Genomic DNA, 17,696 nt, shown 5'->3' on the forward strand with positions numbered 1-17,696 from the left:
ATAGAAACTCTTTAAGGTTTGTTTGATTTATTCATAATGCCTGCGTCCAACCAAACCACTTACCTTTTTCCTTTTCCCAGAGAACTACCATGTATGCAATTTAGGTAAAGACACTTTAAAAACAAAGTGGCCACCTGTGAACTTTTTTCTGTACTCTACAGCCACTGCCGGAATTGAAAGTGAAGGTGTGACTAACGCGACCGCGGTGTAATCGCTAACTGAAGCGTTGCTTCTGTTCTCTTGGCTATGATGCTGGGGTAAAATTGCTAGCGCCTGCACCTCGCTATCCCGAATGCAGGACTTTCCACGTGTTATAAAAAAATGACTGATTGCTTTTTTTCTGCTACTGGAGCGGCAGTACGAGAATAAGTAAACTAAAATAAGCCCGTGCGCGGTCTTATGCTTGCATGATCCCAATCTGGAGAAATCCAATTTTCCTTCGGTAGGGCGCTGGTTTTATTGTGTTCTTATCAGCGGCCTTTAGTAGCGGCGACACTGTAAGAAGGCAGTTCCCGAGCTCTTTCCAAGGTTGCTACGCAGTCTTGGATGCAATCCCACTCTCTTTAGTAATCCTCCCAGGACCTCAGATCGAGGTGTTAATCTGCGGTCCTGGTGCATTTGTATGTGTGTGTCTGTGCGTGCGTGTGTGCATGCGTGCGTGCGTGCGTGCGTGCGTGCGTGCGTGCGTGCGTGCGTGCGTGCGTGCGTGCGTGCGTGTGCGTGTGTGTGTGTGAAATAATGATATGCGATCGGCTACATGCAAATGAGCTGAGCAGATCCCTCTGTTTTCAGTGATGCAAAAAGGGAGAGTGTTTAATGGAAACGATTCACACCTTCCATCGATCGAAAATTAGACAGAAGGGCATGGCTTGGCATAATCAACAGAGCTTTATAGAATGAAGGGCCAGAACAAAAGCAGATCGTCTGCAGAAGAGAGCAAAGATAATGAGCCACTGAAAAGAGGATGCAATGGATTCTACAAAGGGAAAAAAACATATCTGATGAGATATGGTTACTGTTGGTCTGGTTATTGCTTAAGCTGCATGTTTATGTGTGGCTATAAAATTAGAGTAGCCTTCTTAATAGGCTACAGTACTGTAAGTAATGATTACAGTCACCATCTCTAGAATTCTGCTGTACTTCACTAATTAATTTACACTGGCCTTTATGTGAATGACTTAATTATAATTAAACTGGATATAAGGTCACATGATAATCACAGAACAGATGCAACCCTGAATGAACTCTGTCATCACTCCATATTTGCAGGTCTTAATTCATTAGCTGAATTACATTTCTGTTTGCTTGAAAACCAAGGGTGCTCACCAGAGTGTCTGGGCAGATAGTTATCTCATCCTTAATTACCCAATTGATTAAATAATTAGCCTTTTAATTAATTCAAGTCATCCCTGTTATTGAAAGACGGATTTAGAGGGCCACATAAGTGCAGTGAATCTCGATGAACCGTGTCCATCCACATTCGCCAGAGTCGCAGCGTAGTCAAAAGTGATCTCTGTTCCCGTGGAAACGGTGCAGCCCGTGGACGGTGGGGTGTTGATTCCAGTGTGCAGTGTGTGGGGGGGCACCGGCAGACTCATTTGTCCTTTCCCTGTCCAGAGGAGTGCAAGGAGGATTGCCAGTTCAACGCCGTTTGCGTGGTCGAGGTCAGGGCCCAGCGCTGCTCCTGCGAGCCGATCCATTGCGACGGGACCTACAAGCCCCTGTGCGGCAAGGACGGGCGCACCTACGACAACGACTGCGAGCGGCGCCTGGCGGAGTGCCAGACCAAGACCCACATCCCCGTCAAACACAAGGGCCCGTGCGGTGAGTTGGGGGGGGGGGGGGGGGGGGTGGGGGGTGGGAGGGGCCGTGCGGTGAGTTGGGGAGGCTGGGAGGGGCGTGGCTTGTGAAGGGTGCAGATCTTCGTTCTTTCTGGCTTGCTTCCTGTTTCTGGCTTCTGTCTTGTGTCCAGTGATGGAGCGTTTATGTGTCTGTGTGTGTTTGCTTCTCCACGCGTGTGTGTGTGTGTCTTTCTGTCTATATGTGACAGGTGCTGCGTTTGCGTGTCTGGATGGTTAAATGTCACCGATGGGCTGACATTTCACGCTGTGCCAGTCATAGAAACACGTCTACATCCTCTTCCATAACCTGGGACACGTGACGCACCGATGAGTTGTTTCATTCGCGCTCCCTGCTCCCACGTCACCAGTCCGCCCCCTAAGTGCTGCTACGCATAGCTCTGCGCTCTCTATCTTTCTCTCTGTCTTTCCTGTCTCTAAAGGTGCTCTTCCTGTTCCAGTGCATCATTCAGTCAGTCTTTGTCTGCACGGCGTCTGCTCAGGTCCGGTACCGGACCCGGCATTCGAGCTGAGCGGGGAGAGGTCAAACTCTGACCTTCATACCTAAGGGTCAAGGGTCACCGGAGGTCCTGTGATCAACTCAGTCTCCTTGACCTCCAAGGGAGGGAGAAAAGTGTGTGGGGGGGGAAGCAGAGAGGTCAGAGAAGGTGTGATTGAGGATTAAGGTGGAAAAGCCATCAGTGCGTTTGGAAGCCTCCGATAACAGCTTGGGAGGGTGCACCCTCACCTGCTCCCTCTGCTTCTACCTGAAGCCCTGCCAGACAGCAAATGCACCCTTAAGACTTCTAAGACTGACTTCTATTTTGTTAGCGAAATGAAATTTAGAAACAATTTAATTTAAGAATTTGCCAGTATACTGGCAAACTGCAAGTGCATTGTCTCTCTCTCTGCCTCTGTCAGCAGTTAGTAGTTGAGGATACTGTGTGGAAGTTTGCAAAGCCACATCAGGGTGGAGTTTGCATTCTCTAGTTTATCACTGTACTGCCATATGCCTCATTAGCATGGCTTCCTAGTCCTAGCGCAGGTGCATAAATTTCCCCGAAAAATAAATCATTATTTTTGACTCAGTGACTGTTTAGGTTCCTTCAGAATTCAGCCCTTGGCAAGCTCCTCACTGTTATTTAAAAAATAACTAAATAACTACTCGCATTTATACGACTCTGCAAACGGCTCTGATAGCACTGCTTGGTTTTAATTAAACATCAAATGCTGTGCGTCTAGCCTTATCAGCGCTGTTTGCTTAGCGGAGGTGGAGAAAGGGACTCTCAGTGTTCTGTGAAGAAGATCCAGGCTCTGGATATCTGCATGCGCGTTTTGGATTACAGGGCATGCCCCCCTCCCCCCCTCCCTACCCCCACCATTACAGGCATTACAGGCACCAAACACCTTTTAGAATAGTCTCATTCTGCTCTAGTTAGCACAAGCATGCTTGTGTGTTCAATGTTGCGTTCTTGTCCCTCGTTACTGAATTCCAGTGAGGAATTCATGGTATGGAAATTCTGGACCGATATCAGGAATGTATGTTTGCCTGGTCATATTGGCCAATACTAACACCAATGGGGAAACCGGCCTCATTTACATTGTAGCACAAATGAAAATTGCAACAGTCCCCCACATTATTGGTAGAAACAGATAAGCGCAGGTCTTACGTTTGCTATGAACACCACAGATGTGCATGCACTAGATGGCCTGCTTCAGCTGAAGGTGTGCAGTAAATACCTCTGTTCTTTTCCTTTATATTTTCGTTTTTGTTTTTGTTTTCCAGCCAATCTCTCAATCAATTAGGTTGTTGGGAGCATCGTTAAAATTTTACAGCCCCATAAATATCAACCAGCCAGTCAATAATTTAAGCGTTTAAGAAGTCTAATTCCTTTCGAAAAAAATGATTTGCCTCAAGAACATTCTGGAAAATGGAAGCACTTGTCTGAAGACTGATTTGACTGATTAAAGTCCTAGACTGTGAATATGGGACATTCATTCATTATGACGTTTCTAGCTATTTTTTGACATAATATGGCCTTAAGAGAGTAAATCTTCCGTAATTAGATATTAAATGTGTCTGATTAAGAATAATTAACAGCTTGTAAGAATGTAACAGTTATAATTGGAACAGCCAGCTGAGAGGTGTGAAGGGGGGGGGTGGGGGTGGGGAGCGGGCAGGAACATCCAGACAGCCACGTTAGATAAAAATTAAATTCCTGCTCATTATAAATATATACAGTGTATGAAACGATCGTGCTGTGACCTAATCTAACAGCACTGGCAATTCGGAGAATTTGAAGGAACAGGTGGACAGAATAATGGCCTGCAAATGTGGAATAACCTTTCAGAGAGTCTTTACTTTTGTGTGACAGCATTAGCCACTCGTGACCCAAACGCGGCAACCAGATGCATTTAAGGTACTAAAAATAAAAAGCAAAACAATCCCCCAGAATCAAAGATGGCATGCTCCCAGCTGACAGTACAGGAACTATATGTGAGGGCCTCTCTCTCTTCACTGGTTTTCGGATCCCGGCAGTCACCCCAAAATAACCGAAGAATTGATGTGCCGGTTTGTGTGATTTCTCGGCAGTGTGTTCAGGTCATTAATGAAGACTGATGCTGGCATCCCTGCCGTGCACAGAAGTGAGTTGCAGAGTGGGGGTTGGTGGTTGTTTTGGGGGTGGGGGGGGGGGGGGGATAGGTGTAGCAAGACTGTTGCAATAGTGTGTTTGGTGTTTAGTGCCTGAGGCGCTATCTTTATGAAATGTTACTGAATCTTCTCACCATTCTGCAAATGGCACCACAACCCTGGACTGTGCTATCCTTTATGCTACGGGTTTAATGGTTGTCTTCTTCTAGTTCGTTACTGTAAATGTTATTATTAGTAGTGGTAATTGTAGTATTGGGAGTAGAAGTAGCCATACAGGGGTCCTAAAGTCAGTCTGATTGAATTCATGGCAGTTTCCACTGTTTAGTTTAAGCCCCAAACAGAAATATAACAGTAAAATACACTACTCCTTGGTCTGGGGCCATTTTTCATGGTTTGGGCTAGGCCCCGTAGTTCCAATGAAGGAAAATCTTAATGCAGTGACATTCTAGACTATTCTGTCCTTCCAACTTTGTGGAAAGAGTTTGGGGAAGGTCCTTTTTCAGCATGACATATCCCCCAGGCACACAGCGAGGTCACAGAGCCCTGACCTCAACCCCATCCAACACCTTTGGGATCAGTTGGAAAGCCAACCGCGAGCCAGGCCTAGTCGCCCAATCTGTGCTCGACCTCAGCTGTCATTTTGTTGCTGCCATCACTGGTGAAGACCATTGCACTGGTCCCAGATGCAGCCACACATCACACTGCCTCTACATGTTCATCTATTCCATCACTCTGGTGAAAGGTTTATCTTTGTCTCATCTTTTTATTAGCAAATTCCAGTCTCACCTTTCTGTTTTTACACCTGGCAGAGTGCCCTCTGTAATTTGCCTGTCTCTCTCTGTCTTCTCTGCACAGTGTCCTGTGATATTTGCCAATTACTCCAGCTGACAAATGATCATTTCCTTTCACAACTTATTATCATCCCGTCATCTCTTTATGATGTCTCTTCCACAGGCCGCCCGATTGCTGGCGATCCCTAAGTCATTCAGTAGTTTGTTTCTGAAGGAGAAACTTTCTGCAATAGCTCTAATTGATTTTTTTCCTTTTCTTTTGTCCTCACAATACTGTGGCGTTCTTGGCTGTCATACTCGGTTGTCTCAGGTGCTCATCTCCCGTTTTCTTGTCTTGTATTTTTAGCTCATAATGTAGACTCTACAAATGTTTCCAAAGGATATAACCAATGTCCTGACACGCGCTACTTTCCACTCATAAATAATTAGAGTAATATGGTAACCCTGTGAAATTTTAAACAACTGATGGTCATTTGTAATTAGAATAGGGGGACTTGACTCATTGAATGACATTTTTCTAATATTGTTCTATTTCTGCTTTAAAAATCATATGAAATAAATGCAGAAGTTGTGAGTTTTGCTTCTCAGGGTATCACAGGGCAGAGGATTTCACCACTGAATTTTGGGGCACACTGGGTCTGAAAGGGGCAGCGGTGCATCCCTATTCAGAGGTCCATCCAGTCCTACCTGCACAGGCAATATACAGGGAAAAATGAAGAGCCTGGTTCAATCAGAAATCCCCCTCCCAGGGCACTGGGCCATGGAGGGATCTCCCAAAGTGAGAGGGGTGCGGGCTGTCCTCAAGAACACCCCCCAGCCCCCCACTCCGCCCCCCTCCCCAGCTCAGCGATACCGGCGTCTGCGGGCTCCTGATACGTTGCACCGCCAACAGAAAGAAACAAAAAAAAAAAGAAAAGAAAAAAGCACTCAAGGGGAACCGACAGGGGCTGCGATCCGCAGCGGTTCAGCTCTAATTAAACGGCGGGGAGGGTGGAGCGCGCGGCGGTTCACCGTGGCGATGCTGATCCGCGGCGCCGCCGCCGCTGGGCTGGGACGCTGCGCGCGCCAGGCGCTGCTGCTGACAGAGGGGCGACGGGGGGGCCCATCTGTGCCACACCGGGGGAGCCGTCTGCGTCCCCCCCCCCCCCCCCCCCCCCCCCCGCCGAGCGTTCCTGTCAGACTGGCAGCCTCTGTAATCTCTCAGCCAATCACGGAATTAGCTCAGCTGCTAACATCCTGCTTGGGCGACACCCCTCTCCCCACCCCAATCCCCCCCCCCATTCCGTCATTTTTATTTAAGCGCTTTTGGGGGTTTTTATGATCCTTTTCCTATTAGAAATCTTCCAAAGAATTAACCGAAAACGGTTCTCTTGAGATGTATTTATTTAAAGGTTCTTTTAGAGAACAAAACCTTGATTGTTTTCTTGGAGTGTATTTTCTGTGACATCACTCCCAGGCCCTGCCTTGCAGCGCTGCGCAGCTGCCTGACGGCCCTGTGTTCTTCCAGCGCCAGCGCTTCGGGCAGATCGGGGCTCTCCGGCTGCTTTTATCCCCTTTCAGAATATTTCCTGCGGCGTTTTAAAAAAGCGCGCGCGTGCTTCTCCTCTTCTTCTGGGAGACGGCATGAATAGTCTCATTTAGCGAGGCGCCCGAGCCCTCGCGGAACTTTAAGGAGTCTAATCATGGCTGCTCGGGAGATTGCCTCTCTTGTGCTCGGCTGTCATTATTTATTTATTTATGTGTTTTTGGTTGGGGTGGGGGAATCGGACTAATAAGTTGTTTTTAAAAAAGAAGTCTTTTCATGAAGCTGAAGGGGAAAGGGGTCCAGATGGCAGGGGGGGGGGGGGGGGGCAGCGGTTATGTTTTGATGTTTTGGGAAGCAGACTCTGGGATGTGGGGTAATCGAGCACCCCCCCCCTCCCCCCGCCCCCCCAGCCTGTCTGTGCATACGCATGTGTTCCCTGACAGGCTTGTCCAGATAAGTTTACTCTGCCGAACATACCAGCATGGGGAAAAGATTGGGGGGAGAGGGACGGAGGGATGGGGGGGGCTTGGGGTGCTCTCTTTGAAGCTGGTTCAAATTGGGCACAGTTCCACCGCTTACTCGTATCTGCCAGCCAAACCGAGGCCAATCGTTTCTGCCTTTATCCCCCCTCAACTAAAAAAAAATAAAAAAAATCAATCGCTCGAGTAGAAACGCTCCCATTACCGAGATGGGATACTTTGTGCCCCGCACGGGACCTCTTGAATAACACGGCTTGTACGCGTCCCGGGTACGGCCTGATGGAGGGGCGCGGGATGTGATTCGGGTTGCCCTGATTGCCCGGAGGACGAGGAAGAGGAAAGGACTCAGATTCGGGGGGCTCGAAGCCGCAAATCGCCGAGGGCGACGGGGGCGCGGCCTCCGCTGAGCGCTGCTCCGGCTGTAATTATTGTTATTTAGTTCTCGCCTCTCGTCAGAGCGCTCCCGGTGAGCTCGCCCGCGTTCGCTCGCTGGACGTGCGTGGGCGCGTGTTTGCGCCTGTCGAGGGCACCGCCGAACACACACAGGGTAGCAGGGGCTGATTTAGGTTGCGTTCGTTCGCAGTGCTGAGCGGTTACATGGGAGGGAGGGAGGGAGGAGGGGGGGGGGGGGGTGGTTTTGAAATTCAGTGACCACCCCCTGCCTGTGTCCCTCACCCCGGGTGGTTAAATCGGTACACATTAGAAAGTACCGGTTGTCAGGTCTTTACTGTGAGCTTTCTGCTGAGTGCTTTCTTCAGCAGTAACCCTGCCTCTGGCTCCTTAAGATCTCCTGTGAGGGGTGTGATAGAAGTGTGATTGGCAGGATTCTGCGTGGCTCTCGCTGCACAGTATTGACCTGCAGACGGCTCACTTATGTAAGGGGCGGAGGTGTAGTACAATGGGTAAGGAGCTGGTCTTGTAACCTAAAGGTCACAGGATCGATTCCCGGGTAGGACATTGCTGTTGTACCCTCGAGCAAGGCATTGCTTCAGTATAGGTGCAGCTGTGTAAATGGATGCAATGTGAATGCTATGTAAACGGTTGCGTAAGTCGCTCTGGATAACAGCTAATGCCCGTAATGTAATGTTATGTAGTGTTGACGTGCATTCTTCTCTGCACTGCCAGTGTCTTCCTATGACGGTCTGGGCCCCTTCGCACATATGTGCGTACTTAATGGTCTGTGTAAAAAGCTTGTTTGATGTGCTTTTGTTCAAGGGAACCCTGTTATCTTTGTTCCTGTACTGTAGACCTTTGTGAGTCTGCTTTTTGGGGCAGACCCTCTCACTTCGGGTCGTTCGCCTTCGCCATCGCGGCAGAGAGGCGGGAGAACGAATAGGGGCGTAAAGGAGAAAGAGAAAGAGGAGAGAGTGGGGAGGGAGGGAGGGAGGGAGAGGGAGACAGAGGAAAGGCGAGAGAGAGAGAGAGGATAATCTTTTGGGAAGCATTATTCACCCGATTCTGTAAAGCTGTGTGAAATGCGGCTTGGCACGGCTTATAAAATTGTCATGGAGCAGCTGGGTTTCTGGAACCAGGACCCAAAATAAGCGGCAGACCCAGAAAGCCATGGGACCTAGAACTCCAAATATCACCCCGCGCCAAGGTGGGGATCTTCTTCCCTCACTTGCACCCCTCCACATTCTTTCCCAGAAAGAGGGAGTGCTTCTAATGACCTCATCATCATCTACCCTCAAGTCTAACTTTGAAACTGCTGACATGCTGCATTTTTGACAGTTCACACAATGCTGAGCTTTTGAACATTTTTTCCCCCCTCTCTCAATATTTTTTGGTTGTTAGTATTTTTTTCTCCTCTCTCTCTGTCTCCGTCTCTCTCTCTCTCTGTCTCTTTCTCTGTCTCTCACTTTCTCTCTCTCTCTCTCCCTCCCTCCCCCTCTCCCTCCCCCTCTTCAAGGCCTTCCATTTTAGCTTGTGAGCCCCCGCCCCCCGCCCCCAGCTGAAGAAACGCATGGTTAATCACAGCCAAGTATACTTGTCTCAGGAGAGCTGCTCGCAAAAGGAAAGATCCTCACATTTTCACCCTCTCTTCATCCGCGCGGCTCTCCCTCGCCTGGCGTTGCCGGGTGACCCAGATACCCCCGGCTCAGGGACGGCCCCACTTAATGAAGATACTCTGGCGCGACTGGAAAAAAAAAAAAGAAAAAAGGGGCGGAAAAAAACGACAGTCTTCTGAAGTTCATATTTCATATTTTACATCTGCCTCCACGCAGCGGCTCTGCTTGCTGAATTATTAAGCAGATCTCTCTCTTCTTTCTGCTCTCCTTTCTGATGCCTTTTTCTCTCTTCTTCTGCCAGGAGAAGCCTTTGGGGGGGGGGGGGCAGGGGAGTGTGGGGGTTGTGTGCCGTTTCTCACAACGAGATGCAAATCTCTGTGTTTAATTTGGAGGGTGGGCGGGGCACGTGTCATTTAATCACCCAGAAGCCGGGAAGCGGGAAGAATTTTCAAGCCTCCTTCACCTGATGTAGATGCATATTTCTGGCTATATATATATATAGTTAAAAATGCATAGGTACTGGGACTGTGACACATTTTTTTGTTGTTATGGCTCTGTACTGCAGCACATGAATTTGAGGCTAAAGTGCAGACGGCCATCTTTGATTTGAGGGTATTTACTGCCATATCAGGTGATCCGTGTAGGAGTTACAGCCCTTTTTATGGAACATGTAAAAATCCAATGTGCTGAAGTACAGAGCCAAAACTGTCCGTATATTTACGGACTGCACTCTGTGTGCATATGTGTGTGTGTCTATGTGTGTGTGTGCCTGCACATAATGCATATTTTTGTGTTTGTTTCATGTAACTTTACATATGTTCTTCTGATCTACTCACTGTGTATATTACATACAGTATGTATAGTATAGCATGTATGCTAATGTACAGCAAATATATGTAAGTATGTGTGTATATTTATGTGTAATGTAACAGCAGAGATAGGCCTAAAGCAGTGGCCAGTGATGTTCAGGTAAAGAAAGAAAGCAACACAGACAGACCAGCTGTGCACGTCATTGCAGGGACTGTAAGCTTGCCTGAACTTGAGGTACCCTATGAGCTTTGTTCCATTTAACAACCCTAAACCAAGCTGACACTAACAACCCCCCCACCCCCCATGTTTGAAGCTCTGCCCTCCTCCCTCCACCCCAACAGTGGCTTTGTTTCCTCATCCTAAAACTCTGTCTCCCCCCCCCCTTTCCCCACACAGATCTGCACGTGCCCAGTCCGTGCCGGGACAAGAGCTGTGAGTTTGGGGCGGTGTGCGTGGTGCAGGACGGGGAGCCGGTGTGCGAGTGCCCGGGCGCCTGTGCCCAGACGGGGGACCCTGTGTGCGGCAGCGACGGCCAGACCTACGGCAGCCAGTGCGAGATGAAGGCCATGGGCTGCGCCCTGCAGAAGGAGATCCACATCCAGCACAGAGGCCCGTGCGGTGAGCTCAGGCGCTGTGTGTGTGTGTGTGTGTGTGTGTGTGTGTGTGTGTGGGTGTGTGTGTGTGTGTGTGTGTGTGTGTGTGTGTGTGTGTGTGTGCGCGCGTGTGCGTGTGCATGGGGGGGGGTAGGTGGGTGGGTCTGTGTGTGTGTGCGTGGGTGGGGTAGGTGGGTGGGTGTGTGTATTTTAGTGTGTGGGTGTGTGTTTGTGTTGGTGTGGGCGGGTGGGTGTGTGTTTGTGTTGGTGTGGGCGGGTGAGTGTGTGTGTGTGTGTGGGTGTGTGTTTGTGGTTGTGTGGGTGTGTGTGTTTGTGGGTGTGTGTGGTTGCTGGTGTGTGGGTGTTTGTGGTTGTGTGGATGTGTGTGTGTGTTTGTGTAGGTGTGTGTGGTTATGTGTGTGTGGGTGTGGGCGTGTGGGCATTCATGTGTTCAACCGTTACAATAATATCAGTGTATTTCCCAACATCGCTGCTAATGCACCTAATCTTGTTGCTGTTGATGAAAACAATGTGGATGTTTGAAATGGAAATGGACTGTGAATTTGATTTATCACTGAGTGAAGAATATCTTTCAAAACTTTTCAAATATCAATCTTTGGCAAACAGAATAGACGGAAATAAAACGAAATAGCTTATGAATCCATGTAATAGTCTTCTGGACTAAATATATTTTTTGTAGGTAAGGTGCGTACTGATATCCTTCACTATTCATGTGTATGTCTGTACCATTTCTACAGAAAATGAGGTCACAAACTCACTACATACTCACTGCAAAATATCTTTCATTTTCTGAGTATTGTAGGACTCACAAACGTATGTCCCACTTGTCAGTTTGCGAGCAAAATCTTTATTCTCCTATATTTTATTGTTTTTGACAGTACTATTAAAAACTAAAAAACGGTTTTAATGATTGGCTGACTTTCTGTTCTGGCCAGGTAATGCATGATTGGAGGAATAACCAGTCACTTGGATCACGATTTTCTTAGCAGAAACTACCATCTGCTAAAATTAACATATAAGGCAGCTCACTAAGATGTTATCAGACTAGCAATTTCACCAGCCATTTGCAAGGCCTATACTGTATATCTAGATAGCATTAACTAAAATAATTCCTATTAGTCTGGGAAAATAGCACATTATACATATTCATGTGGTGAGGTGTCTGTGGTTCCTCTCACCTTTGCCTTAATGCTAATAATGATGATAATGTGATAATGAATTTGTAGGCTACACCAAGAAAGATAGTCACGCACATGGACTACTGCTGCCATGCGTTCCAGTAAGACTACATTTGTTAAGAATGGAAATTTCAGAAAATCCAGCTTGGCTATCCTGTCAAAATCCTAATCAGTGTCCTTTGTAAAAAAAAAAATGTAAAGATCCTTTGTACTGTACCAAACTCCCATCTAATTATCTAATCAGTTGAGGGCCAAATGAAGCTCACCCAACAGAAATGACTAGTAATCTCAGCCAATCAGGTTTTGTTTTGTAAGCTGTGTTCACCCAGGGCCAATAGAATTTACTGATAGAACCCCAGGCTTTGTGTATCACCGTCTGGTAGTCCAGGAGATGAAAGTGGTAGTGCCAGGCGTTCGGACTAATGTTTTCTGCACCCCTTGGCACAGTTGAGGGTACAGTTCTGTCTGAGCAATCATGGGCAGCCTCTCAATCTAGAGCCAATCTCATAGCCATGAATAACAGCTTTGAGGTACTTGTGTAAATTGAGTGATTATGAAGTCATTCAGTCCGTGTGAAAACAATGATTTGTGTTGTTGGAGAAAGTGAGGATTAAGTAAAATATGTTTAGTTTCTGAATCCAGCAGTTTTAACAGCTACAATAACACCCTTGTTTAATGTTTGGCACTCTGAAAACTGAACACAAACTGAGCACTCAACAGTTAAAGCACCTCACTTATACAAATTTGTTTGATTTAATCTGCTAGTTATTAGCAAAGATATCAATTATAAATTAAATCACTGAATACGTACAAATTAAAATGAAGAGATGTATTAAATTACAAGTACTCAACATCTAATCTGAGGACAAAGGTTCATGAGTTAGGCACAAAATAAATGAATGATTTGGGTATTATGGAAATGTTTGTGTGGCACTTTGCGGAGAATGTAGATCAGGCAAAAATGAAACCAAGTTACAAAGCCAGCTGAGACACTCTAACTTCCACTTTATTCTATTATTGCTTTCCCAGAATGCTCTGCATAGTGCCTGTAGGTGTATTAAGCCGTTTTTAAGGTATGGAATCCGATGAGTATGAGGAATGCCAGGGTTTCCCTGGACACCCCTATTGACATGCATACAGACACACACACGCGCACACACACACACGCACACGCACGCGCACACACACACACACACACAAACACACAGATTTATACCTCAAATGGCTACCCTAGTTCCTCCTCTCTGTGTTTTATCTCTCAGCCACACTGGCCTAGCCCTTTGAATGGTGATGATTTGTGGGTCCGACATTGACACTGGGTACTTCCAAGGTCTAATACATACATGCACATTTGGGGCTCGTTGTTGTTTAACTGTGACCTCAAATAAATAATTGTTAATGTGTTTGTAATGTATGTGTGTATACATGTGTGCATTGCGTACAGCTAGACACGACCGTGTGTTATGTTGGTTGGAGCTAGCGCAACGAAGCTGCACTCAGTCGTTGACCATAGCCAGTGAGCACACCGTTGCTTATCAGGACACATCGACTTGATCGTGACAGGAAGTGACAGGAAGCAGACTGTGTGGCTCCGCCCATTACGCGTATCATGAAGCCTCGCGTTCCCGTCAGGGATAAAAGTCAAATGCGATTTTTCTCCTTGGCTTTAAAACGCGATGCGAGATGATTGACTGCAGAGGGCTGTGAATCATGGCTCCCGTCAGTCAGCGCTGTCAGGCCTGATGTACTGCAGATGCTGCTCATGCTAGCTGCCAGGGACGCGATCCGTCTGTACCTCTCTATCAAAATCAGGGCGCTTTTCTTTTTTTAGTTGTTGTTGTTGATGTTAGAATAGGTTAAGGTGTATGTCCAGGGCTCAAGGTGATTCCTGTAGGTGTACATGAGATAACATCGATTTTCTTCTTTCTCTGCCGTGTCTCTCCACTTCAAACTCAATTTCCGCCCAGACAGCCACTTAGACGGGCGCTCTCCTGCGTCTCCTCCTGCATGGGGCGGCTTTGTGAGACCAGAGAGAGAGCAGCTTTGTGTTCTGTATGTAGATGTTGGGGGTTGTTGAACAGCCTGCTGAATATTTGAGCAGGGGATGGTGTGTGTGCGTGTAGGTGAATGGTTGTTTGTGTGTGTGCGTGTGTGTGTGTGTGTGTGTGTGTGTTTGTTCACCTTTAAGGGCCCAGGGGCCATTATCACAGATAGCCTTGCTCCCCACAGGCCTTTTATCTAAATGACTCCGGGGAATTTTGCAGAAAGGCTTAATATCAGCTCAGTGCAATCATAATCAAGCAACGCTTTGCCCAATTTAAAAGGGTGTGGGGGCTGGCGGTGAGTGCGGTGGGATTACATTTCCTGTTGTTCTTCTCCCATCGTGATGCCTCCCCCACCCTTGTGATGTACAGATTTACATATTTTTAAATCATAAATGTGAGGGGAGGCGGCAGGTGAATTTCAGTTCGGTAAGCAGTTTGAGCAAAAAAAACATCCCTGGGGAGGCTAGACCCCCGGGTGTCCTGCTGGAGGATGATAAATCCTCGTTATTCAAAATAAAAAATACAAAATGGCCCCCGGCGGTATGCTGTGGAAGCGAGCATCGTGGGCCCATGGAAATAAAGCCCTGTCCCCAGCATGTCGAACCCGTGAGAGCCCGCAGCCGTCTGTGGTTCCATGCGCCCGTGAGTCCAGACTCTGCCGTGGTGCGATCCCCTTTCACGGCCTGCGCCTCGCTCCTGCGTCCGTTTCCAGAGCCGCCGCGGCGAATGAAAGAGAACCGGGGCGTCCCGTCCGAGCCCCTGCCCGCGTGTGCGCTCTCGTTCGTGTTTGAGCGCACGTGCGCGTGTGCTCACCAACGCTCCCGCGCGTGCGATCGTGCGCCTCTCCCGTTCACTCCCGCGACGTCAGAGAGGCAATAGAAAAAGGGGGCGGTTATCTTCGCCGCGCGGCCGAGATGGGAGAGATACGTTTGTCGTTATTCTTATTTCCCCGCCGCGTTTGAATGGCAGCTGACCTTGTCTGGCTTGTCGGAATTACGAATGCAGCCGCGGAGAGAGGATATCGCTCGCTTTGAAAGGCAAATCCATGCTAGCTTTATGCGCGGGCTAGCGAGTGGAAGCGATAAGTCATTTGGGGGGGAGGGCTCTCACAGGTGGTGGAAATTGTACTTAGTAGGGAAACAGTCTCTCACAACAGCAAGAGAGGGGGGAGGTGGAATAAGGGGCACGGACAAGGGCGAAAGGAAAGGGAAGAGGGTCGAGTGCATATATGAATAATACAGCGATGATCACATTAAAAATAAATCATTTCATTTTATCTTTCTTTTTTTTCCATTATTTATTTTCAGTTAATGATGTGCATATGGTTAGTCTGTGTTTTTGTGGTCTGGTACCTCACATTGGAGCATAACCTGTACTCCACTAAAAAAAAAAAAACAGGAAGCTGTGGCTAAGCTATCATTTAGCTGCTTTGCTAAATATTAGCAAATTTATTTATTTAATTAAAAATTAATATCCTACACTTGTCCTAAAGTTAGTGTTTATGGTGAGTCATTGGTTTGTGTTTCATTTATGGACTTAGGGCGACTTTAGGGTGATCTCTCTGGACTGATAAGGAGAAATTAGGAATTGTGGTTCCGGGGAGGGGGCTGGAGTGTATTTTTGGTTTCTCGCCTACAGCCTGCTTAATTGGTAGCTACATTCGTTGTGACCAGCCCTCAAACGGTGGCCCAGTACATGTTATTATGTGCTCTATCATTGAATTATTTTTGTCCATGTGCCATTTATTGAACACGTATCAGTGCAAAAGCCTTCTCTAGTGGAAAAGCAAGGGAGATACGTCACCCTTTTTGCTGCGATTTTTTGGTGTGAGTTTGGCGCATTCGCAATCCGCAAACCATACAGTCCCGTGTCTCCTACATCTGTGAGCTGGTCTTCCATGGTTCCCGCTCAAATGTTCCCTGGAGACCTTGTTTAACTCCCCCCCCCCCCGGTGCAGTTTCCATGCCGGGGCTGCTCACCGCTTGTACACAGCCATATTTCTCCAGATGCTCGACTTGCCTGAAAAAGCTTTCTGAACAGGTGTCAGGAGGGGGAAAACTAGGGCTTTAATCAGACCCGGGGCAGATGAGCCAGGACTCTCTCTTTATTTATAACCCCGCCCCAACGTGGGGGCTGTCACCGGTGGCCTCCTATTGGCTCCTGCTGGATTTAAGCGCGCGGGTGTCACCTTCCTGGCGCAAACGGCTGTAAGTCGAGGCCTGGAGACACTGGCAGTTTATTAATGCATAATAAACAGGCTAATAATACCAAGGGGGGGTGGGTGGGTGGGTGGGGGGGGGAGATGGATGCTTTCCATTAGCAGTAAATCCATGGTTGTTATTGCCCCGCATTCTAATTGAATACGATGGCTGCGGCGCTCAAGGTGCTGTCGTCGCCGTAGCGATCGGGCCTCTCTCAGAAGGGAATTTAATTTGCCTCGTGAGTCATCTTGAGCGATGGCTACATGTTTATCAGAGCCTTTTATGTCTCGGCTCGTCATCCGCTCGATGAGTGAAGGCCCTGAAAATGTCATTCAGTGTAGACGGAAGGTGGAAGATTTGGGAGTAAGGGCAGAGGAAATCGCTCAGCACTTTCAGTAGACGTCCAGCACTAAAGTTTGTTGTCCCCCCCCCCCCCATTAATCTCTCTCTGAACTAAGTTTGAACTAATGTACTACACAGTCAACAGCGCGCAGACAGTCAGCTTTGTGATTACCCTGCACGAAAGGGCAAGCCACACTGAGTGGAGTGTTTTTCACAGTGCATGCTGGGTAAATTGTATTGTTTAATAAGGGAGGCTGTTCAACAGAAATCAACCTCCGTGCACCAGACGGCCGAAGGGTCCATAAACGCGGCAGGATACAGCGTCTACTGACATAAAAAAAACTGAATAACAAAAAATACAGAATTTCACCCAAATAAATATGCTGCGCGGTCTTCCATCGCCAGCCCTTGACTTAAGAATCGATTGTTTTGTGAAACCAGATTATTTACAGATCAGGCTGCTGTGCGTTATTGAATTGTTTTTATTGCGGGGAAGAAATCTTTATCCACTTGGCACTTGCCCTTATCAGAAAGGACTTGCACGGCATACATTTTTCATACTGGTCATTTATATAGCAGGATATGTACTCATGCACTTAAGCACTGCAACTGTAGTACCCCATTAGGGATTCAAACCAACCCCCTCACGGTCCATCTCATGTTCAGATTCCAGTGGCTGTGCCACACTGTCCTATTTTTTGTAGGTATATAAAAGAGCAATTTTTTTATTGCTATGTGAATGCCACTTCATAGACAGACAGACAGACAGACAGACAGACAGACAAACAGACCTTTATTGATCCCCGGAGGGAAATTCAGGTGTTTTAGCAGCAACAGCAGTGAGATGAAACACAGGAGTGCTACAGGGAAGAGTAAGAGTCAACCAAACCAAGATAAGTAAGTAAGAATGAAAATAAATGTTCTCTGAATGGTTGAAAGCATTGTTGGGTAAGGCATTACTAGCAGTTGAGTGTGTGTGCATGAACAGGGCTGTGACTCCTAACTCCTGAGCCCTGACTCTCCGCGCGCCCTCCTCCCCCCTCCTCCAGCGGAGACCTGCCGGAACTGCTCGTTCGGGGCGATCTGTGACGGGCAGACGGGGCGGTGCGTGTGCCCGACCGAGTGCGTGGACTCCCAGCAGCCCGTGTGCGGCAGCGACGGCCACACCACACACAGTGCCGCGAACGTGTGCCTGCGCGGCTGGCCTGCCT

At 47.8% G+C, this 17,696-nt stretch overlaps 1 protein-coding gene across 1 annotated transcript in view; it reads left to right on the forward strand.

Moving 5' to 3' along the window:
• LOC135237168 (agrin-like) overlaps positions 1-17,696 on the forward strand; it is a 125,617-nt gene that overhangs the window by 51,883 nt on the left and 56,038 nt on the right. Inside the window, exons 6-8 of the mRNA XM_064303988.1 lie at positions 1,618-1,824; positions 10,502-10,723; positions 17,535-17,629. Of these exons, the coding sequence (XP_064160058.1) occupies positions 1,618-1,824; positions 10,502-10,723; positions 17,535-17,629 (524 nt within the window). The remainder of the gene's footprint in view (positions 1-1,617; positions 1,825-10,501; positions 10,724-17,534; positions 17,630-17,696) is intronic.

The sequence above is a fragment of the Anguilla rostrata genome, chromosome 13, assembly GCF_018555375.3.
Source record: "Anguilla rostrata isolate EN2019 chromosome 13, ASM1855537v3, whole genome shotgun sequence".
NCBI classification, from domain to species: Eukaryota; Metazoa; Chordata; class Actinopteri; order Anguilliformes; family Anguillidae; genus Anguilla; species Anguilla rostrata.